Source organism: Xenopus laevis, chromosome 5S (genome assembly GCF_017654675.1).
Source record: "Xenopus laevis strain J_2021 chromosome 5S, Xenopus_laevis_v10.1, whole genome shotgun sequence".
Taxonomy (NCBI): Eukaryota; Metazoa; Chordata; class Amphibia; order Anura; family Pipidae; genus Xenopus; species Xenopus laevis.
This window is the reverse complement of record NC_054380.1, coordinates 47,532,683-47,558,048: the sequence shown is the minus strand read 5'-3', so window position 1 is coordinate 47,558,048 and position 25,366 is coordinate 47,532,683. Positions and strand designations below refer to the sequence as shown.

General features: G+C 37.0%; 1 protein-coding gene across 2 annotated transcripts in view; it reads left to right on the top strand.

Moving 5' to 3' along the window:
- Positions 1 to 25,366, top strand: part of arfgef3.S (ARFGEF family member 3 S homeolog) — a 175,335-nt gene that overhangs the window by 68,257 nt on the left and 81,712 nt on the right. For both annotated transcript variants that reach the window (XM_018265297.2, XM_041564498.1), the window contains exons 10-14: positions 523 to 841; positions 2,251 to 2,363; positions 14,637 to 15,514; positions 16,853 to 17,019; positions 25,029 to 25,191. In XM_018265297.2, the coding sequence (XP_018120786.1) occupies positions 523 to 841; positions 2,251 to 2,363; positions 14,637 to 15,514; positions 16,853 to 17,019; positions 25,029 to 25,191 (1,640 nt within the window). The remainder of the gene's footprint in view (positions 1 to 522; positions 842 to 2,250; positions 2,364 to 14,636; positions 15,515 to 16,852; positions 17,020 to 25,028; positions 25,192 to 25,366) is intronic.

Genomic DNA, 25,366 nt, shown 5'->3' with positions numbered 1-25,366 from the left:
CCATTACTGCTTTTCATATTTAAGTTATGTAAATGTTATAAGTTTTAATCCATCATACATACTTCCCAATATTTGAAAGCTAGAATTATAGAATTATTTGCCAAAGGTCTAAAGCAGTGTAAAATAACAGTGGTATAGCTCCCTACGCACTAGTGAAGCCAAATTTTGTTTTAAAAAAATGGAAATTGGCTCTTAGTTACAGGAGGTGGCTTTTGGCCACTCCTGGTAACTAGCCGCTCACTGACGCCTGAGGCAAGGTTCTCACTTTGCCTCATGGCAGGAGCAGTCCTGTTGTATTGCTATGCTTGATAAAAGGCACTTTGATACCCGAAATCCTTTGTTACCAAGTTTGTTCTACAGTTTTAAGCTCTTCTGCTTATCTTAACATACAGAAGTTTAAAAACAATTTTACAATTGTGGCCATTGTTGACAATGGTCATGGTTTTTAACATATTTTTAGCATATTTGGTAATTTGGTTTGGTTGTGATCCTGATTTATTGTGTTTTCTCTGACCAACTCAGGAAGCAGCTTTGTCCGGCCCTTGTGGTGATCCTTGGGAACCCTGTTCATGACAAAACTGTCACTTCTGCACACAATAATTCCTGCGTTGACTCAGACTTTGCTGTTGTGGCTGATCAAGGTCGAGGATCAGCCTGTTCATCTACAGCTCCAGCACTTAGTGGCCCTGTAGCCCGAGCAATTTATTACATTGCAGCTGAACTAGTTCGACTTATTGGTTCTGTTGACTCTATGAGACCTGTATTGCAGTCCTTATATCACCGAATCCTGCTCTACGCCCCACCTCAAAATCGCGTGGAGTCTATTAAAATTATGAAGGAGGTTAGTAAATAAAAGTGTTGTCAAGTTTTCCTTATTAATATGTACAGTGGCTTTTAGTTGACTGTGTTGTTTCCTACTTTATTTATCCACAGTTGATGAATTTGATATTCCATCAAGCTTATGGATATTTATTTATCATCAATACAATGAAACCTCTAATTTATACACTTTTTTTTTATATTAAGCATTTCCATATATTACACTGTTTCTTAAAAAATAAGTAAGCTTACAGATATGTATATATCATCAGAAGCTATAGATATGTACAGCATAGCAGTTTATCCCCCATATGTAATAAAAGGTGCTAAGTTTGCCCAGTAGCAGTTTAGATGTTTGCTTTTAAACAGGTGACCAGCAAATCCTACCTGCTGATTGGTTACTATGGGTTACTGCTTCTGGTTACGGAGTCATAGTTAGAGGTAGTGACTTAAAGAGAATGTAGTGGGGGATATACATGGTATATAATTAATATACTGTATATACACTTCATACAAGTTGCTTTCACAGACTGAAGTCATATTTTAGTATAACTAGATTAATTGCTTATTAGTTTGACCCCCCACACCCCAGCCAATTCAACTCCCAGTGCCTTGCCCTCAGTCTTTCTTTAATTAAATTTCTCAAAAATTACAGGAGAAGGTCAATGAGAGTATGTTTCTCTGCACTTACTCCTCCATTGCAAGTCATGTGGATTGGACTATCATATGAGCGTGGGGGAGGTAGAGCTTCAGCAGGTACTTAGAAAGCCAGGGCACACCAGAAAGGACATGCCCCAAGTAGTTAAAAGGGAAAAGACAGGAGAGACAAGTGTCAGGCACAGGACTAGAGAGTAGCTGTGATGGCATGGGAGAAAGAGACTGAGTGGGGGAACCAGAATAGAAGCTTTGCAGTTGTTCGATATCATATCAGTGATAGTAAGTGGATTGCTTGAAGAGATGTTATTAATAATGTGTGTTTCTCTTTTAAAGTTCTGTAGGAAAATGATGTTTATAAGGATATGATTCATTTTGGTCCCATAGGGAAATAACCAATCTGTAAAATATAAATATATTTAGTGTGTGTCACAGTTACTGGAAACTGAAAATGTGCAACTTGTATATCTAATAGAATTTATAATATAAAAAATATACTGATTATTTTTAGTGTGCATGAGCTGAAATCTTTTTAAAACAAACAGCCATTGACTCTACTTGTGTTTTTGACCTTCCTTTGAAAAGCTTTCTGATATAGAATTTGTGCTACTAGAACATATTCTTGGTCAAACTTTGTAGTACACAAAATCTGTGTGGTGTTTTAGTTATCAGTTCACACTACAGCTCAGCTGCAATGAAAACTTATCTAAAGGATGTCAATAAATGGTTTCTTATAGTATTCTGGATCTGTCTATTCATTCATTTATTGTTTTGCAGATACTAAGCAGTCCTCGGAGACTTTTTGATTTGGCTGCACCATGCAATTTTGAACATGAAACAAAGAAAAGGTCTATTTCAAAGAGGAAGTCACATCTGGACCTTCTAAAGCTGTACGTTTTTACCCTTTATTCAACAGAAAAAAAAATTATGTGATTTGGATAACATGTATAACACATGCTAATTATTGAAATATAAAAAATTGTCTTCAGTTATCTTGATTGTCATGAAAAAAGCATGGTAAGATGGTAGGTGGTAGGTATGATGCAAATTGACAAAATCTTTAAATGAGTATTATTTGTGAATGAAACTGTAAAATGTAAGAAAAAATGTAAAAATTCAGGCTTATTATTATTATTATTATTAACATGTTTTTATACAACGCCAACAGGCTTGACATACATTTTGTTTGATAAATAAGTTATGCAAGCAAAATATAGTCACCCCAGTATAACAACACGTAGGTGCAGTTAACCTCGTATTCTTCCTCTGATAATTAAGAAAGAATGCTGTAATTTGTATTTCCACAACACTGCTACAGTCAGACGTAGATAAAAACTATTATGTCACCCAAGCCATGAGCACATATGCTTAGACCTACTTTATCTTTTGTCTGTTTTGTCATTCACTTTTCTGATCAGCAAAAATCAGTATATAGGTTATAATTCTAATTCTAATTACCATTCATTGTACAAAACTGCAAAATATGAGCACAATATTGCAGCAGTCAGTTCTCATGGGTCTTAAAATGCATGAATTTCCTGTCAAGAATGCAGGACAAAATGATCAGTCCAATAAATACAAGCAAATATAAACCCATGAATGATCTGTGAGTACAGTGCTTTTCATAGCCAGTAGGCAATAGTTTAAATCACTGCAGTATCAGCAGTATTCCGAGGCAAACAGACCTAACACCACAATGTACAATGACAAGTGTTGTCTGGAGTGATGTTAAGGTCATATCGGACTTTGGAGCAGTGAGAATGCATCCTCTACTGATAAACTGCATTGATAGCCTGATGCTTGATCCAGGACAATGCTGTCTTAGTGGGGGCCCACAGGGTTCTGTATTGGGTCCATTTTTATTTAACATGTTCATTAATGACTTAGGGGAGGACATTCTAAAAGCAATGCATCATTGTTTGCAGATGAAACAAAACTATTAAACTAACCCATTAATTCGGGGTGCCGTTTGTCCCAAATATACAGTCATATGAAAAAGTTTGGAAACCCCTCTTAATTCTTTGGAGTTTTGTTTATCATTGGCTGAGCTTTCAAAGTAGCAACTTCCTTTTAATATATGCCTTATAGAAACAGTAGTATTTCAGAAGTGACATAAAGTATATTGGAATAACAGAAAATATGCATCATAACAAAATTAGGCAGGTGCATAAATTTGGGCACCCCAACAGAGAGAGTACATCAATACTTAGTTTAGCCTACTTTAGCAAATGTTACAGCCTCTAGACCCTCCTATAGCCTTTGATGAGTGTCTGGATGGCGGGATTTTTGACCAATCGTCCATACAAAATCTCTCCAGTTCAGTTAAATTTGATGGCTGCCAGCATCGACAGCCTGCTTCAAATCATCCCATAGATTTTTCGATGAAATTCAAGTTGGGGGACTGTGATGGGCATTCCAGAATATTGTACTTCTCCCTCTGCATAAATGCCTTTGTGTGTTAAGGGTCATTGTCTTGTTGAAATATCCACAAGTAACTTCAACTTTGTGACTGATGCTTCAATATTATCCTGAAGAATTTGTTAATATTGGGTTGAATTCATCCGACCCTTGACTTTAACAAGGGCCCCAGTCCCTGAACTAGCCACACAGCTCCACAGCATGATGGAACCTCCAACAAATTTGACAGTAGGTAGCAGGTGTTTTTCTTGGAATGCGGTGTTCTTCTTCTGCCATGCAAAGTGCTTTTTGTTATGACCAAATATCTAAATTTTTGTCTCATCAGTCCAAAGCACTTTGTTCCAAAATGACTGTGGCTTGTCTAAATGAGCTTTTGCATACAACAAGCGACTCTGTTTGTGGCGTGAGTGCAGAAGGCTTCTTTCTCATCACCCTGCCATACAGATGTTCTTTCTGCAAATTGCACTGAATTGTAGAATGATGTACAGATACACCATCTGCAGCAAGATGTTCTTGCAGGTCTTTGGAGGTGATCTTTGGGTTGTATGCAACCATTCTCGCAATCCTCTGCATATGCTGCTCCTGTATTTTTTGGCCTGCCAGACCTGGGTTTTACAGCAACTGTACCTGTGGCCCTCCATTTCCTGATTACATTCCTTACAGTTGAAACTGACAGTTTAAATCTTTGTAGCCTTCCCCTAAACCATAATACTGAGCAGATCTTTTTAGAGTTGCTTTGAGGATCCTTTGCTGTCACTCAGAGAAGAGTCAAACAGAAGCACAACTTGCAACTGGCCACCTTAAATACGTTTTCTCATGATTGGACACAACTGTATATGAAGTTCAAGGCTTAAAGAGCTAATCCAACCAATTTGGTGGTAATCAATATTGAGCAGTTACATTCATTCAAATTAGCAATATTACAAGGGTACCCACATTTTTGCACAACCAGTTTTTCACATTTGATTTAACTTCATACAACTGAATACTGCTTCATTAAAAATCTTTGTTCAGAAAACACCCCAGTACTCAGATGTTCCCGGGGAATGACATACCACTGTTATCTTTTTGGTTGAAACTGGAGTTAATTATTATGCAGGCTGAGAGGGGTTCCCAGACTTTTTCATATGACTGTATTCTGTATAAAAAAATATCTCTAGTTCATCAAAATGAATGTCTCTCAGGGTACATAAGTATTTATGACCATATTTACAGATAAAAAAAATGCAAAATACATATTTTTATTAAAGAATGAGAACAAAATCAGGTTTGTGCACAAAAGGATATTACTATATTGTATTATAATACAGGTATTGGACCTATTATCCAGAATGCTCACGACCTGGTGTCTGTAATTTCGTTTTTCATACCTTAACTCTAATAGAAAATCATGTAAATATTAAATAAACCCATAAAATCAGCTGGTTTTGCTTCTAATATTATTAATTGTATCTTTGTTTGGATCAAATACAAGGATCTGTTTTATTATTACAGAAAAAACTTTAAATTATTTGCTTATAATGGAGTCTATGGGAGATGGCTTTCCATAATTCAGAGCTTTCTGGAGAACAGGTTTCCGGATATTGGATCCTATACCTGTATATATTATATTACATTTGTCTCACAAATGTATAACATCCAGATAACAAACACAGTTATGTGTAAAGTTACTTACAAAAAGAATTATGTAAAAAAAAAAACTTAGACAGAATATATAATGGTGTAACTAAGTAGTGCATGCCAAGCTAGATTTTAAAGCTGTTGTTCGGCTTAACATTTAGTATGATGTAGCAAGGGATATTCTGACACAATTTGCTATTGGTTTTCATTTTTTATTTGTGTTTTTTGTTATTCAGTGTTTTGTTCGTCAACTCTGCAGTTTTCAGTCTGGTTGCTAGGGTCCAAATTACCCTAGCAACCATGCACTGCTTTGAATTAGAGACTGTAAAATAAGAGAGGGCCTGAATAGAAAGACAAGTAATAAAAAGTAACACTAACAATATATTTGTAGCCTTATAGAGTAGTACAGAGTATAGAAAGCTGGAAAGAGGCAGAGAAAAGGTAAATAATTGAAAAACTATAAACAATAAATAATGAACAATAGAAAAGTTGCTTAGAATGGGCTATTCTATAACATACAAAAAGTTAATTCAAAGGTGAAAAACCCCTTTAATGACATTTAATGACAAAATAGATATTTGTGACAGAAAGCAAGTAGTGCTTCTCTTAAGGCTTCCTCTTTCTTCAAATTTCCCGGGGCAGACGCATGCACGATATAATGAAAAAGCCGACTTTTTAGTTTAAGTTCGGCTTTTCACTCTAATGCGCATGTGCAGCCGCGAGAAGAAAGTAGAAGCCGGAAGAGGATTGCTCCATGGTGCTCGCTCAAGTAACCCCGGGCCGGTGCAGTTTTTTGCTGAAAGGAGCATCGGCCCGGGCTTTGAGGTAAGTAAATTCATTCACTTGGGGGTGCCAAATGTCAGTGGTAAACGACTTCTCCTTTAATTGGAAGTTCTTACAAATGCCTGATAAATATAATGCTGTACTGATGATGTGGCGCAAAACTTGATAATGTTTATAGAGATTTTGTAGATAAAAATATAAAGAAAAACATGCAAAACATAAATATGATAATTTTAGGTAATATGGCTATTCTTATTATCTTGCAACCTAACCCATAATTACAATAGGCTTAGTATCTCGACCCTAACGTCTGTCAAACTCTTAGGGGGTTATTTATCAAAGTCCGAAAATTATAGTCACTATAAAATCCGAATTTTTTGTGGGAAAAACCCTTGAAATTTTCAGAATTTAATAAACCCCGAGGGTGTTAAAAGTCTGAATAAAAAAGTACTCCAACTCAGACCTGCCGAGTTACTGTAGAAGTTAATGGTTGCAAAGATATCCTGATTAGTGATGGTGCGAATCTGTGCCATTTACTAAAACATTTGCGACAATTTTGACACGAGCGACAATTTTAATATGCGCGACTATTTTGTCAAATTGCATTCAAGTCAAAGGGCGTCCGATTCATTTTGAGGTGCGACAATTCTTTTTTGTCACAGTGGATTTTTCGCCTGTGAATTTTCGCCATGCGGAAATTTACTGCGAATTTGTGTCTGGCAAATTTATTCGTCCATCACTAATCCTGATCTGCTCTGGGTTTCATGCAATATTCCGAAGATTTTGTGGTTTTTGGGCAAAATACAAAAAAAACTGTTGTCAAATACGAAAAATTCGTACGATTTGAATCTTTCCACTATTTATTGTATTTTCCCACACAGGAAATTTTCAGGAAAATGCATTGATATTTGCATTGATTTTTCAGAAAATTATGAGAAATTTTCGGACTTTGATAAATAATCCCCCCAAAGTCAGTATTAAGCTTTGTATATGATTGATCGGCTTCACCAATTAGCTTTTAGCAGTCTCCTAATATTGTGCTTAGCTATAATTCAACTACTACATAAAAAGTTTAGCAAGAATTGTGGGACTGATCACATACACACATTCTGCATGATGTGTAGATCTTGTGAGCAGTCTCCTAGTTATCTGTAGTTGGCTACATAACTGGTGTAGCAATATAGTTCAGTCACTCCTGAGTTATTTATGCAGTGGCATCGTAAGTTGGATCATAATTTATTTACATAACAGCAGCAAGCTACACCGTGCTTTACATTAAAGGGAATGCTTTTCCTATGATGTAAATTCTGAGACAATTTGCAATTGGGTTTCTTTTTTATTATATGTGGATTTTTGAGTTATTTAGCTTTTTATTAAGCAACTCTCCAGTTTGCAGTTTCAGTAATCTAGTTGCTAGCGTTCAAAAACCATAGCAACTATGCATTGATTTGAATAATTGACTGGAGTATGAATAGGAGAGGACCTGAATACAAAGATAAGTAATACAAAGTAGCAATTAGGGATGCACCAGGATTCTGTTCGGGATTCGGCCAGGATTCAGCCGAATCATTCTGCCTGGCTGAACCGAATCTGAATTTGCATATGCAAATTAGGGGAGGGAAATCATATGACGTTTTGTGACAAAACAAGGAAGTAAAAAATGTTTTAACTTTCTTACCCCTAATTTGCATATGCGTATATGCAAATTAGGATTCAGTATTTGACCGAATCTCTGTTATGAAGAAAGATTTGCCAAGTTGTGGTTGTTTATACTAGAGAAGAGGAGCTTAAAGGGGAATATGACAACTATGTATAAATATGTAACAGGATCATATAATCTCTAATGCTTTATTTACCAGTAGACATCTCTAGCAGAAACAAGGCAATCCATTACAATTGCAAGAAAGGAGGTTTCATCTAAATGGAGAGGGGTTTTTACAGTGAGAGCCGTGAAGCTGTGGAATTCTATCCCTGAATTAGTTGTACTGGCAGATGCCTTAAATAGCTTCAAGATGGGGTTAAATGGCTTTATAGTAAGTGAGGAAATAGAGTTATTGAAAATAGCTCTTAAAGGAGAAGGAAAGCTTCAGAGGCATTTTATTGCCAATAGATTAGCTGCAATAGTGCAAGCTAGAATGCTATATTTATTCTGTAGAATGTTTTACCATACCTGAGTAAAAAGCTCTAGAAACTCTGTTTGTTTAGGATAGGAGCTGCAGTATTAACATGGTGTGACATCACTTCCTGCCTGAGTCTCTCCCTGCTCTGGGCTCAGATTACAGTAGAGAAGGGAGGGGGGTGGGGAAGAGGAGCAAACTGAGCATGCTCTTGCCCAGGGCAATGAGGTTTAAGCTGAAGGCAGGAAGTCTGATACAGAAGCCCATGAGTACACAATAGAAGGAAAGAAATGCTGTGTTTCTTTTGACAGGGGACTCAGAGCAGCACTACTTTGGGGGTTTACTGGTATATTTAGATGGACCTTTCTGATAAGGCTTACTTAGTTTTAACCTTTCCTTCTCCTTTAAGTTGATACAGGGGACTGGTCCAATTACCATCCATTACCAACCTGCACAGAACCCTGACCTCTACCCAACAAAACAACTGTGAGTTAACTAGGGCCCTTTACAAATTACGCATTGTACCTCATTTTCCAAGGGTTGTTAGCAACACTACACTTAAATTGCACTAGCCACATGCATGTCATGTATACAAGATATGTATACATCTGCACTCAAGTGCAAAACCGTCAAAAAGTGGGGTTAGTCAAATTAAATATACAAAAAAATATTTCCAGAACTGTACACCTTACAAAAATATGGACTTTTTTTTAGACACATTGTACAAAAAAAACCCAACATCCTATTTAGGACCCTTTGCTATTAGGACCTTGACAAAGGTCCTCAATAGGACTGCAACTTTTTTATAATGTGTCTAAATAAAGTCACATTATTATAAGATGTGCCGGTCTGAAAATAGTTTTTTACATATCGAATAATGTATTCCATATTGTAATTTATAAAGATGTTACAAGTCACTGAGGCGTTACATAGCCATATAAGAGCATGAGCAGGCAACTCCGACACATTGTATATAAAAGTAGATAATGAATGAGGCCATTTTAGTGCTCTTCATCTGGGCAGTTCTGTAGCAAATAGGCTGCCATGTGGACTTTTTAGCTTTGGTCCAATTACTGTACACCTCTCCCAGGGTTAAGGTTTCTACAAAAGGCTGAATTTCTGAGCCATTCCCACTCCCTCACTTGTATGCATTGGCTATTGAGCCCCTGACAACTAAAATACACTTCGATAACCAAACTGAAGTTTTTCAGTGAAGTGCATTGATAAAATGGGCCTATATGCTGGCGATATGGTCTTATTTTTGAAAGATACCTCACAGTCCTTGGAGTGAGCTCTTAAAGGAAAACTATACCCCCCAAACAACGTAGGTCTCTATAAAAAGATATTACATAAAACAGCTCATATGTAAAACCCTGTTTCTTGTAAATAAACCATTTTCATAATAATATACATTTCTAGTAGTATGTGCCATTGGGTAATGATAAATAGAAAATTGCCATTTTAAAAAATAAGGGCCGTCCCTGGGATTGTACAATTCACTGAGCACACAAACATACCAACAAACCATACTTGTTAGGTCACATGAGCCAATTAACAGACATGCCACTTAATATGATGTAAACTATCTGTTGCTTAAGTGTTCATTTTGGCTGTGTAGTAGAGCAGCTTGGGAAGAAAATATTGAGCAGATTGACCAGGAGGAGTGGAATGAGGCTCTTGAATCCCCCAAATATGCCTCCCCATATATAAGGGAACACACCATTAAATATTCTACATAGAACCTACCTAACCCCCTAGACCCTCAGTCATTTTTGTCAAAGCACGGATACTACTTCTCCAGGTGCTCTTTGACTGCCCCCATTGTTATCACTTAATTTGGACCTTCCTGGCCCTTGTAGACTACTGGAAACACTCATACATGATGTGATGGGATCACTAGTTCCACTGGATCCCAAGTTATGCCTTGTGTAAGACAAGACCTCTAACCTAACACACATCTGTGAATAGCACTAACTGTATTGGGCCCGCAAATGCATAGCATGTAAATGGTTATCTGCACAGACCTCAATAATGAATGTTGGATAGCCCTTGTGGTGCTACCATATAGGAAAATTACTTACAAGAACAGAGGTATACAGTGGTGTGAAAAACTATTTGCCCCCTTCCTGATTTCTTATTCTTTTGCATGTTTGTCACACTTAAATGTTTCTGCTCATCAAAAACCGTTAACTTTTAGTCAAAGATAACATAATTGAACACAAAATGCAGTTTTTAAATGAAGGTTTACGTTATTAAGGGAGAAAAAAAACTCCAAATCTACATGGGCCTGTGTGAAAAAGTGATTGCCCCCTTGTTAAAAAATAACTTAACTGTGGTTTATCACACCTGAGTTCAATTTCAAAGGTTATAAAGCCATTTCTAAAGCTTTGGGACTCCAGCGAACCACAGTGAGAGCCATTATCCACAAATGGCAAAAACATGGAACAGTGGTGAACCTTCCCAGGAGTGGCCGGCCGACCAAAATTACCCCAAGAGCGCAGAGACAACTCATCCGAGAGGCCACAAAAGACCCCAGGACAACATCTAAAGAACTGCAGGCCTCACTTGCCTCAATTAAGGTCAGTGTTCACGACTCCACCATAAGAAAGAGACTGGGCAAAAACGGCCTGCATGGCAGATTTCCAAGGCGCAAACCACTTTTAAGCAAAAAGAACATTAAGGCTCGTCTCAATTTTGCTAAAAAACATCTCAATGATTGCCAAGACTTTTGGGAAAATACCTTGTGGACCGACGAGACAAAAGTTGAACTTTTTGGAAGGTGCGCGTCCCGTTACATCTGGCGTAAAAGTAACACAGCATTTCAGAAAAAGAACATCATACCAACAGTAAAATATGGTGGTGGTAGTGTGATGGTCTGGGGTTGTTTTGCTGCTTCAGGACCTGGAAGACTTGCTGTGATAGATGGAACCATGAATTCTACTGTCTACCAAAAAATCCTGAAGGAGAATGTCCGGCCATCTGTTCGTCAACTCAAGCTGAAGCGATCTTGGGTGCTGCAGCAGGACAATGACCCAAAACACACCAGCAAATCCACCTCTGAATGGCTGAAGAAAAACAAAATGAAGACTTTGGAGTGGCCTAGTCCTGACCTGAATCCTATTGAGATGTTGTGGCATGACCTTAAAAAGGCGGTTCATGCTAGAAAACCCTCAAATAAAGCTGAATTACAACAATTCTGCAAAGATGAGTGGGCCAAAATTCCTCCAGAGCGCTGTAAAAGACTCGTTGCAAGTTATCGCAAACACTTGATTGCAGTTATTGCTGCTAAGGGTGGCCCAACCAGTTATTACGTTCAGGGGGCAATTACTTTTTCACACAGGTTTGGATTTCTTTTCTCCCTAAATAATAAAAACCCTCATTTAAAAACTGCATTTTGTGTTTACTTGTGTTATCTTTGACTAATAGTTAAATGTGTTTGATGATCAGAAACATTTTGTGTGACAAACATGCAAAAGAATAAGAAATCAGGAAGGGGGCAAATAGTTTTTCACACCACTATATATATATATATATATATATATATATATATATATATATATATATATATATATATATATATATATATATATATATATATATATATATATATATACACACACACAGTATAAATAAATCCCAATCAATCAATAAGAAGTATGGAGCTCCTGGCTAGAAAGCCCCCACACTACATCCCATTGACACAAACCCCACTTGAGATAATCTTTACCCCTCTGAACGATCATGTTGACCTGCATTACCACCCAAGATGAAACAATGTCACTTCTGCTAACTTTTTTGATTGTGTTTGTTCTGTACAGAACACTGTCTAATCTTACCTGCAATCCCTTTGATACTGTGTCCTTGCACACTCATCTATAATTGAATTGCTATTGTAACTTTACCAAAAATCAGCTATCATTTCTTGAAATCAAATAAAGTGTTGAATAAGAAAACCTTTATGGATTGATAGAAGAGGCGTATTGTAGAAGGGTTGAGAGATGCGGCGTGGAGTGGGTGACGTGAGCGAGGCGTTGGGTCTGGTTTACTGAAAACAGCAGGATGGCGGTTGTGCCGCAGTAGGTTGTTGGACGCGGCGATAAGAGAACGGAATAGCGAGGTGAGGTGGGGATAGTAAGGTTATTAAGAAGCGAGTTGAAGGTGGTCAGGGGTAAAAGAGCCGGTGGTCGAGGGAGGAAGATATCAACTCGATAGAAGTGTTTATGTCTATTCGGTAGAATAGAGTAAAGGGGTGCAGTAGTGTGGGCAGGCGAGAAAGGAAAGGGATGCGGTTTGGGGAAGAGTCGTGGGTCTTCGGTGTCGTGTCAAAGGACGGGGGTTAAGCGAGAGGTTGGGTCTGGAGATGCTGGGCAGGGGTGTCATTGCTGTGGGCTAGCGGTGAGAAGGGCAGAATGAAAGTTCGGTGTCGTGGCAGTAAAAGGAAACATAAAGCCAAGGGATGAAGAAGCGAGGTAGGAGTCTGCCTGCGTGTAGTTAGGTCGCCCGTGGTGGAGGGCGGCTATCTGGAGTAGTGGCAGGGTGGCGAGGTGGTGGACTCGGGGCGAGCCTTAGAAGTGATAAATGGAGCGGGTGGAGAGGAGTGGCAGAGGACGTAGGGAGGGTGGCAAACTTAGAAGCTTGGGGTAGTGAGACGGGAGAGAGAGGCTGGTAAATTGGATGGAGGGGGGTAGACGTGTTCGGAAGGGTTGGGGTTGGTTTGGTCGTCTGGGGGAAAAAAGGGCGCTTGTGCGAGGGGGGACATGGGAGGTGTACAGGCTGGTGACAAGAAGAAATGGTACAGTTAGAGGAGCGGATATAGAGCGAGAATGGGCAGGGGAGCCGGTTTTGTGAGCCATAGAGGGGTGGGATGCGAGCGGCGGGTGACCAGAGGCTGCCGCCGTGGTAGGACGTGAGAAGGAAGAAGGAACGTGTTCATGTTGAGGGAGGCAGGACGTAGGGTTCTTCACAGTCAGGGGTGATGGTGTTGAGGTTGGTAAACATGCTTTTGAAGCATTCAAGTTAGTCAGGACAGCTGAAACTCTTATCAGGTACAATAAGCCAAATAAAGCATGTAATAAATGTATCACTCTAAGCTGTAAGTTTGTGTATGCATACTCAATTTTTGAGACCAGTGCTCAAAACAAAAAAATATTTTTACAGAGTTTTAAAAATGCTGTGGCATATCTAGCAATGGGTGGGCCTGGGTGCATGATGTGCAATAAAATGTAAAATGTAATTTAACTCTTCATCTTAAAATGTACTTTTAGTATAATGTAGACATTGATATTCTAACAAATTGCAATTGATGTTGATTTTTCTATTTTTGGTGGTGTTTGAATTATTTAGCTTTCATTTCTGCAGTTTGGAATTTTGGCAATTACATGTTTAGTAGGTTCCAATTTACCCTAGTAATCAGGTGACCAGAGAGTCTGGCTGTCCTGTACATACAGTATGCCAGAAGAGGCTGGTTGAATACAGTAGAGCAGGGATCCCCAACCTTTTGAACCTGTGAGCAACATTCAGAAGTAAAAGAAGTTGGGGAGCAACACTAGCATGAAAAATGTTCTTGGGGTGCGAAATAAGGGCTGTGATTGGTCATTTAGTAGCCCCTATATGGATTGTCAACCTACATTGAGGCTCTGTTTGGCTGGTTTTTATGCAGCCAAAACTTGCTTCCAAGCCAGGAATTCAAAAATAAGCACTTGCTTTGAGGTCACTGGGAGCAACATCCAAGGGGTTGGAGAGCAACATGTTGCTCACGAGCTACTGGTTGGGGATCACTGCAGTAGAGACAGGTATCCCCAGCCCCCACAGCTCTGCCCTTGAGCTAGAGTAAACTTATTTATTGTTCTTGTGTTTTGATACAGTATTATGCAAGAAGTCAATATGTATTTTATATTATTGGAGTACCTCAGGGTTTGCTTCTTGTGTCACTTGTTTTTGCTGATTGGTTTTCAATTGTGTTGTACTACAATATAATAAGGTATCCTATCGTATTACCCTCTGTATTGTAAATGTTTAACGTTTGGCAAAACTATAAAAGTATTGGCAAAACTTTAACATCTTTTGCGAGAAATTCGTTTTTTTTGGGATTTATTTATGTTTTTGATGCCAATGTAATAATGACATGTGGCATGTGTGTGTTCTAATATTGGAACCATGTACATATCTATCAAATAAATTTCTGCTGTATAATTGAAAGACGTATTTAAATTTTTGCTTTTGTAGGATCATGGATGGAATGACAGAAGCATGTGTTAAAGGAGGCATTGAAGCATGCTATGCATCAGTCTCTTGTGTTTGCGCCTTGCTTGGATCTTTAGATGATCTAAGTCAGGGTAAAGGTCTTAAAGAAGAGCATGTTCAACATCTGCTTCATCGTATAGAAGACCTGAGAGATGGAGGAGAGTCAACCAGAGAATCCATGGAAATTAACGAGGCTGATTTTAGGTGGCAAAGGCATGTCCTTTCCACGGAACACACACCATGGGAGTTAGGAACAGAAAAGAGTCCTGATATTAGCATAAGTGTAACCACAGACACAGGCCAGACAACATTAGAAGGAGACCTGGGACAGACTACTCCAGAGGATAACATTGAAGGCAAAAGGCCAAAGAATTCAGATTTAGAAATTGTTGATCAGCCTGATGTTGTTCAAAGAAGCCACGTAACAGTATATCCAGACATAACAAATTTTTTGTCTGTTGAAAGTAGGACAAGATCTTATGGATCCAGGTACAGTGAGAGTAATTTTAGTGTTGATGAGCAAGATCTTTCTAGGACGGAATTTGACTCATGTGATCAGTATTCTATGGCTGCCGAAAAAGATTCTGGAAGATCGGATGTATCTGATATTGGTTCTGACAACTGCTCTCTAGCCGATGAAGATCAAACTCCCAGAGACTGTCTTGGTCACAGGTCATTAAGGACTGCTGCATTGTCATTGAACTTGTTGAAAGTTCAGGAGGCAGACCAGCACAGCGCAAGGTTTTTTGTACAGTCACTTCTGAATATCATACCACGCCTTCTGACGCTTCAAAGGATGGAGGAAGTTGACACCGCGTTACAGAATTTTGCATCAACATTTTATTCAAATTTGCAAGCAGGCACGTACATTTCTATATCTACTTTGTAACAAGTTTTCTTAATTCTTAAATATGTTGTCATAATTTATTTGCATAGTGCAGTGTTATACCCTCAAATAAGGCTCTACAAAGAAATATATACAAAGTCCAGGAGAAAATTACCAAAGCTACCAGTTGACTGTTTTGTAAATTTCTCACTTCGGAAGTGTTGTCTTCTCCAAGGAATATGCTACCTCCTAACATTTCTTGAGATAACTGAAAGTGCGAGAAAGAAGAAAACATTTTATCCATTGCTATTATAACCCTACATTAACCATTTTGTTCAGTGTACTGCATTCCACCTGTTATAAATTAGGATTTGGCCATAGGAGTGAAACAGGGCCTTAGCTGTCTGCTCACATGGTTTAGTGGCAATGTAGACAGCACAGGAACACCAGGTCTCCGGTTCAACTCCAGGCAGACTGTTCTGTTATCTCATATAGACTGCTGTTAACAGGTTTGCCTAACTCACCCCTCTACAGTCTGTAGTAAATTATGCTGCAAGTATACTCCCCCTCTCATTATGAGTGAACAAACCCAATGACTGCTAATATAGTTATTTAGCAAATAATAACTTGCAAGCTTCTTTTCATAACTTTCAAATACCTTTGTTCCTCTAAACCCGATTACACCTTTACTCTTGTGCCTTTATACATTCCTGGCCGACTCTTTCATGTATTTGGTATTCTTATTACAAGCGGCCATTGTTAACTGCAGCACATTATATCCCACTATTTGTGTCTGTAAGTTACCCAATTACGTAGATTGTAAGCTGTATGGGGCAGTGACCTCTTTCTTCTTATCTCTTTAACACTTAACACCTAGTATATGATATAATTGTATTTTGTAGTTATTTGTATTTATTATTGTATTGACTCCTGTTTGTTCTATCAATTTATTGTTTTGCTGTGTCCAAAAGTAGTGCTATATCACAAAAAATATACATACATACATAACTGTTAAATATAAAATATATCCTAGTAGAAGAGGCAAGAAAAATAAGGATATAACTTATATGATGTATAATAGTAGGAAAGAATATTGGAACATATAGGAACCTTGGCTTAAAAACTTAAAAGACAAAGGAACAGTAAAACAATAAAGCTGTTCTCTATTAGTACAAACCCTTAACTTGGTATTATAGGCTCAAATCCACACAATTGTATAATTAGAATATGTATTAGAACCCAGTTTAAGGAATACGATTATTAATACCCTCCCCTTCTGTATCGCCTTTGTTTATTTTTTGTTTATTTCATACAAATACATACATTGTATCTTTAAATATATATATATTATTTATTTTTTATTTTTTAATAGGGGCACTACGTTCACCAGGCTTTGAAAACCAAAGCAGCATGGGCTTCCAAACACTGCTAAATGCCGACGGTCTGTATACTGTATCTTATTATGTACTGCTGCTCAACCTCAAACTGTCCAACAGTGATTACTACAGGAAGAAATCTGCTTTGCCTTGCGTTACTATGGTATGTATGCAAACTAAAATCTCCCTGTGTATTTAAAATAGCAGTAATCAATTGCAACTCTTTGGTTCCACTGATGCTAAGGAAACTGCTCTAAGAAAAAAGTTAAAAGCATTAAAAAAAAAATAATTATAAAAATTGATTAGAATTAATTATAAAAAAAGTTGTTGTTTTAAAGGGGATCTGTTACACTGAAATAATTTCAAATCCCATTACTTTGTGTTAGTCAAGCAAAATAAACTTTACTAACACAATATACATTTTTAAAGGGGTTGTTTACATTTAAATTAATGCTTTTATTCATTCATTACTGCCACATTATTTGTACTGCATATATCCCCTCTGTTTCCCAGCGCCATCACATTTTCCTAAAACAAATAACAGCCTTCTCCCATCTGACATATCATCCATGAATTTTACATCTGCAAACATGTGCACTGTAAAGTTCATGCAATCAAAAATGCAGGCTTAAACAGACAGATCTTATGTCAATAAAAACTCCTGCTTGGTTAGAGCACTGTAATGGTGAACTGAGCTCAGTAAATGAGGTTAGAAGAAATAAGAGCAAACTGCTACAGCAGAGTTTCTGTGGGAACCAGCAGTGCATCTCTTCACTGACTGATAGACTGGAGGGCATGTTTAAAATAATCTGAGTTGAGAAGCACTTAGCATGTAGTAGCCAACATTAAGTCCCCAGGCATCGGCTGAGTGGGTTAGAGATGGAGAAAGAATTCTAAGTGATCAAAGGAAAAATATACCCTCAAATGAATACTTAAGCAACCGTTTAAGATGCCAATTAATATGATGTAAATAATCTATTGCCCCTTTACGTCTTTTCCCTTGAGCTCCCATTTTATGATATTCTCTGTGCTGCCTCAGAGCCGCAGTATGTTTGGTCAGGTGATCTCTAACTGTAACCAGAGACTGTTCACTAATTACATTCTTTGTGGAAGGGGTTTAGATGTCCTTTAAACACCTCAATTTGGTCTAGCTTCATAAATTTAAAGAAGTGCAGGGCAAAGCATTAGAAGCATTCTCCGCTACATGAACTGTCCTATCTATTCTAATGATCAGTGAATTTATTCGCCAGCCATGGATTTTCAGCGAAATTCTGAATTTCGCCATTTATTAATTTTTTCGCCTAAAGCATAGAGGAGAGACAAGCAATATTTGATGGACAGCTGAGATTTTAAGTAAGCTTACAACAGCGATGAATGCTTTAATAAAAAATAGATATTGGATTTCATGTTTAATTTGAAAAGGACTTTTATTATACAGCTTTTTGTGTCTGGGTGACAAGTCCACTTTAAAACTAAAAATGCTATTAACTGTGGACACCAGCTGCATGTTCTTTTTCTGCATCTAGGTTTAAAATTCGTCTGCCAGTGTCCTGTTGTATAATCTTTCTTATTTGGGTATAACCAATATCTTAAATCTAAGATTCTGATTTATACATATCCCTGCTGCAACTTGCAGATGATGACCCTACTAGGACTGTGAAAAGGCTGTTTACTCATCTGAAATGATGTCCAAATCAGTTGCAGCTTCAATCAATGCATTATAAACAGAACAAAAATAAGGTGGACTAAACATAAATTTTATACCCAAAAGCATCTGTCCAGAAAGTTGAAAGTAGTGAAACAAGGCTTTCCTAAACATTTGGAGTTTGATGATAAAGCTACCGTATTCTTCAAACCTAAAGACATTGTTGACTCCTTCCTGTGATTGGGAGTTACATATACCTCCCAACTGTCCTGTTTTTTGAGGTCCCAAGTTTGACAGGTCAGCCCGCATCCATGGCTTATTTCAGAAATGCCCAGAGTTTCTCTATGATCTCCTGTACTGACGCCAGAAAACGATACAACGTTTCTGAAATTTAATTAAATAAGAGGCAGAGAACCCAGAAGACTCCGCACCTAGATTTAGATCCAATTGTAACTATTTAAGATGAGCAAGTCTTTTGGGAGAACTGAGGCTTTCAGCTTAAAGAGCAATTTGCCTTCATTAGCAAAACTATAATAACACAGAAAACATGACCCTAAAAACCCCAGAAATGTGTTAAAACTTTCCATAATCTGCCAAATTTTCTAAAATGGACATGGTATTTAGGGGATGTGGTCATACAATGGGTGTGGTCAATTCATTTTTGCCACACTGTAGATCTGTTTATCCCACTTACTTTTTTTCAAATGTTTGGAGGTATGAGTACAATCAGCCAGACAAACCTTAGTCAGACCAGGGGGGATTTTCTTTTTGACTTATCCTAACCCTAATCTGCAAAATGCTTTTCCATTATATGTCAGATGCATAGGGTTGCCACCTTTTTTAAAATGCTTTACCGGCTGGTGGGGGGCGGGGACACAAAGGGGCGGGTCTTGACATCAAAATGGGCGGACCGTGACATCAAAAGGGGCGGGGCCGTGCCACAGACGCTAGAAGAAGCAAAAGAAAAGGTAAGTTCCAGGGGATTGGGGGCAGGCCGAGGGCTCCTTTTAATCGTATTACAAATTTACTGGCAGCTACTTTGCCGGTAAATTTGTAATACCGGCCCCCGGGCTTGGCAGGTATTTTAACGGCTAGGCCGGTAAAATACCGGCCGGGTGGCAACCCTACATGTTCCTGTATGAGGGGGCTGTCATATTTGTGCAGCAAGAGTCCATTAAAATTAGAAACTTTAACTGGCTGAGGTGGGACAGTCAGGTTGGCAAAACCGTCGGGTTCAGGAACTTCAACTAACAATTACTTACAAAAACAAACCCCTAGGCAAAAAACACCCAGCATGACCTATAGGTAACTTAATTTACATTCATATTTTAAAATGTACGCAAGCTTCTATGTATGTTTAGTTATGTTTCTAGCCAATTTAGGGAAGTTTTAAATTGCATACGTTTTATTGTAATTACAGTATATAAGTAATTTACGAAATTATGAAAAATGCAAATTGTCTCAGAATATTACTCTCTGCATTATACCAAAAGTTAATATAAAGGCGAACAACCCATTTAGGGTTTCTGGAGATGGACTTGTAGCTTGTAGAGCTCATATAGAGCCACAGTTGCAAGCGTGCAAAAATGGACTTGAGAACTCTATGCCATTGCACTTCATTATAATTACACTTGGTGCCAGTGTGTATATCCCAACTCCTGTTCCAAATCCCATCTATTATCACTTCCTGAGATGACTGAAACAGGCCAGCCTTCCGCCTTCCACCCTCACAGTGTTCTACAGGGGCACCATAGAGCATCCTGACGAGCTGCATCTCCGTCTGGTACAGTAGCTGGCAACATCATTGGAGCAGCTCTTCCATCACTGCAGGACATCTTCCACAAGCGCTGTGCAAGAAAGGCCTCCTGTATTGCACTGGACTCCACACACCCCTCATACGGACTGTTTACGCAGCATTAAAGCCCGATCAACAAGGCTGCGCAAAAGCTTTTTTCCACAAGCGATCAGACTCCTCAACTCACTGCCTGCCCTCCCACTACATTCCAGATGCACCTGAACTGTGAACTGAACTATTGTTTTATACTTCTGTACTTTACACACCTGGACTACCTCAGAGGCACTCTGATATCTGTACTAGCTGGAACCACGTTGTCTCATCTCACTGTGTATTCATATACTGCTGAAATGATAATAAAGTTTACTTAGACTTTGACTTTATTTGCAGAGGATCCCTGGAGCTATCTACTGTACGAACTGCACAAATTTTAATGTCAAGCACAGTTGCATCAGATGCAATTCATTCTTTGTGTCTGCAATTACACTGCGTTTTTTTTTTGTGTTGGGGAAAACAAAAAAAAATTGGTGGTGAATTTCATCCAAAATTATACTTTGCACACATTCTTAATTGACACCTAATATTGTCTTACAGTGAAAAGCCCCTGTTTAATGAGACTAACTTGACTGCATTTTGGGGAATTGAGGGGTTATTTCTCGGTGGATTGTGACTAATTTTAATTTCAGATTTTGCTCGGTTTAGATCAAGAGTTAACAGTAACCTATTCTGTTCTATTTAAAATGACAAAGTGTATGTTCATCAGCAGTATTTTTCTTAATGTTAAAAAGTGAAAAATGTATAGTTTTGATTTTTTTGAAATGCTGTTGTCACTGATCTCTTTAACAAGGAAACGATTGCTTTGGGAGGCTACCGTTGTCACTGTTCCTTTCTGTTACGTTCAGAAGTTTTTTTTTGTTTGCCCTTCTGTGGATCAACTAGCACTTAGGCAGGTTTTATATAGACATAAAAGTTTAGATTTCATGGACTTGTGTCTTTTTATCAATCTAACTTTCTATGTTATGTCATCTTTCTATTTGTGCCCCTCATATTCTTAAATGGGTAAAAATGGCAAACAGTTTTTCATTTGCACTTATTTAATATAATTGTATTTCAACATTTGTTTAATCACATATGCTGCATCCCTACGCTATTTTCACAATTCATGCTTACAGTCATATAAATTGAAAAATTAACACCTGCCTTATTGAGATTTATTGTACCAATCTGACTAGATTATAAATTGTTACACCTGAGTTTCAACTAACACCTACTTAAATAAGTTAAATGTAACTATTGTGACTGGATGTAAGGGACTATAATTACCCAAAGAGCTGGGGAAATCCCTACTCAGGAAAATCAAGCTGCTTTTCCTTTGTCTCTTCTAAATACTGTACATCACGACCTGGATATATTAAAGCCTTCAAAATAACATGTCCAATATATATAGTTTTGTAATAGTGTTTAAGGCATGTAATAATATTATTAAATAAGTTTTTCTAGATATTTCCTGTTTAAGAATAGGTAAAATAATATTTTTTGGATTATATTTTGCTATTTTACCAAATGTATCCATTATAAAATCAAATTTTCTAAAAAGTGTTTTCTATTTGTATATAAATTAAAATGTTTCAGCCTATTATATTTCAACAGAATTTCACCATCTTTTTAACCAAAAATTTACATCATTATATCCCTTTCTTTAAAAGACCACTCTTTGCTATGTAATTTCAATAACTTTTCACTTTTTATAAACATCTATATAAACATCTATCATATGGGTATTGGTTGTGCAGAAAATCAAGCAGAACCACACAAACAATACCCGTGCGCTCTCACAGCAGTGAGATGAAAGCAACTCTGTGGCAGAGGGATAATTTCAAGCTAATCTTTTCTTCTACGTGGTCTTCCCTATTTTGGCTGTTCATTTAAAAAAATGTGGGATAATGCAATGGAAAATCCCTTGAAATGATCCAGCACAGTCCAAACCCCCAGGCATATATACTGTATTTATTTTATGTTTTCATGTTCAATATCAGTACCCCAAACTACACATTATATTCCAAATGTCATCTAGACAGCAAATTAAAAAGAAGCAATACTCTGATCAGTTTTTTTTAATCTTTGTTCAGCAATAAACAGTTTTGCTTAGTCAGTTGACGTCTAGTATATCAAGCTACAATTTTATTTGTATTTACAGACAGCTTTCCTAAGTATTTTCCCAAATGTACTGTACATTATACTTTTATTACTTTAAAACACTTTTTTTTGTGTTACTGTTCCTTTAATTCTTCTTTTTTTATTTATTTATTTGGCTTTAATTATATAATCATAACACATTTGCACAGTACCTTTTCTGAGATTGTTCATTATTCATAACAGCCTCTGACATCCTATTAAGATCCACAGATGCATTGGTAATATCGTACAAAACAAAATTTCGTATGATTTTGGTGCATGTATGGCGGGAGACGAGCCGACTGACATCACCAAAAGACTTGGATATCAGTCGGCTCTCCAATCGCGTTGATTGGAAAAATTTGATGCTTCCGAACATTGCTACTGTTACGGCTGAATCTTAGAAATAATTAAAAGGTGTGATTAAAAAACTGAGTTGAGATATAGATATATAGATATATATATATATATATATATATATATATATATATATATATATATATATATATATACATACATACAATGTATACAATGTATATATACAATGACATTTTTTTGTCTTTTGCTGTTTAAATCCTGCGAGTACCATCACTTTATACATTGTATTTACTTTCTATGCATGAGCACATATATATATTCAGACAGCAGCAGCCACACTCTGATCCGGATTACAATGTTGTTGTGGGTGCTGGATCAAATATATACCGAATTTTCTTAGTGAATCAATAAAGGTGATATGATTCACTAAGAAAATTCGGTGTGCGGCTCTATGTACAGTATTTTATTTATATATATATATATATTTATATATATATATATATATATATATATATAAATCCCTGTAGTGTCGGCACTCTCGGAAAAAATTCAAAGAAATCTGCGCTCTCAGGTCTTTTTAAATTAAAAAATTATTTTATTGCAGAGTTACAGACTGACGTTTTGGCCTATCCTAAGGCCTTTCTCAAAGTATATTAATTAACACTAAGGGGCACATTTACTTAGCTCGAGTGAAGGAATAGAAGAAAAAATACTTTGAATTTCGAATGTTTTTTTTTTGGCTACTTCGACCATCGAATTGGCTTCTTCGACCTTAGACTACTACTTCGACTTTGAATCGAACGATTCAAACTAAAAATCGTTCGACTATTCGACCATTCGATAGTCGAAGTACTGTCTCTTTAAAAAAAACTTCGACCAAGTACTTTGCCACCTAAAACCAACCGAACATCAAAGTTAGCCTATGGGGAAGTTCCCCATAGGCTTCCTAACAATTTTCTGATCGAAGGAAAATCATTCGATCGATGTATTAAAATTATTTTATTGCAGAGTTACAGACTGACATTTTGGCCTATCCTAAGTCCTTTCTCAAAGTATCTTAATGAACACTAAACATGCAATATATACATGATCTGGTGGGAAAACAGCAGTAATGATGACGTAGGGTGATCGTCAAACTAAGCGACTGGTAATCAAGCAAATTACCCAAATGCATCCTCTACTCCATATTACATAGGTCTCATAAAGTCCTTATAGGATAACATTATAGACACTTCATCTATTTCTGTGCAACAGAAAGGTTAAAAACACAAGTTAAAAACAAAACACAAAGTAACAATGTAAACAGTTGGCAATGTTGTGACTAATAAGTTGCAAAAGCTATGTTACTTATGTTACTAGTGTGTCATTCTTTGAGGATGTATTAAATCACGGTCATATTCATCGTGACTCTACGCTATATTAACCTCCATGTTCACTGGCATTATGTAGCTATGTTTACCATAAGTTATGTTTAGTTGATTCCCACTTATCCCAACATTGCATACTGCCTCAATTGTAACTCTTGGGAGCAGATTTATCAAGGGTCGGATTTCAAAGTGTAAAATACTTTGAATTCGAATATCGAAGTATTTTTCACCGAATTTGGCCATCGAACGATCTAAGTAAAATCATTCAATCGAACGATTAAATCGAAGATGATACATAATTAATATCACAAAACCCATTTGAGTATATATATATATATATATATATATATATATATATATATATATATATATATATACTCGATTAAATATCAGTTATACATATATCTATATATATATACATATATCTATATATATCTATATATATCTATCTATATATATATATATATATATATATATATATATATATATATATATATATATACACACACAATCATTTTATAACACCTTATATAAAACACTTAATCACCTGGCTGGCCCCCAAATTAATCCATACAAATTAATAAAAATAAATAAAATTAATAGTCACTTATTACAAATCAAAATCATGTAAATAAAGCCAATAGGCTGGTTTTGCTTCCAATAAGTATTAATTACGTTATTTTGGTACAAGGTACTGTCTTATTATTACATCTTTTCTGTAATTCTGAGCTTTCTGGATAATGGATCCCATACCTGTATTATAATTATTACACAGGCTATTTACTGTGGTAAAACCAGCTTGTAAATACTTTACTTTACACACATTTAGTTCAAAGCTATAACACTGTTTTTATGTTGGTGGCCCTGAACAGAAGGAATTCATGAAGCAGCTGCAGTCTACTGGCATGTTGGTGTTCCCCCAGGCCTGGGTGGAGGAGGTCTATCACCAGGTTCTGGACAGAAACTTACTTGGAGAATCGGGATACTGGGGCAGTCTTGAAGGACTCTGTATTCCCCTTATCACCATGCTTCTAAGTGAGTAATATTGTATCATGGGTGGCATAATGCAAAACACCAAACTATAACCATGTACTGTTGCTACATTTGCTGTGCTGATCTTACTATTAATCTTTTTCCTGCCTGTAGTGCAATTGGGGCTTTTTTATACACTTTGTGCAGCACAAAATGATTCATACAGTTAACATATTTG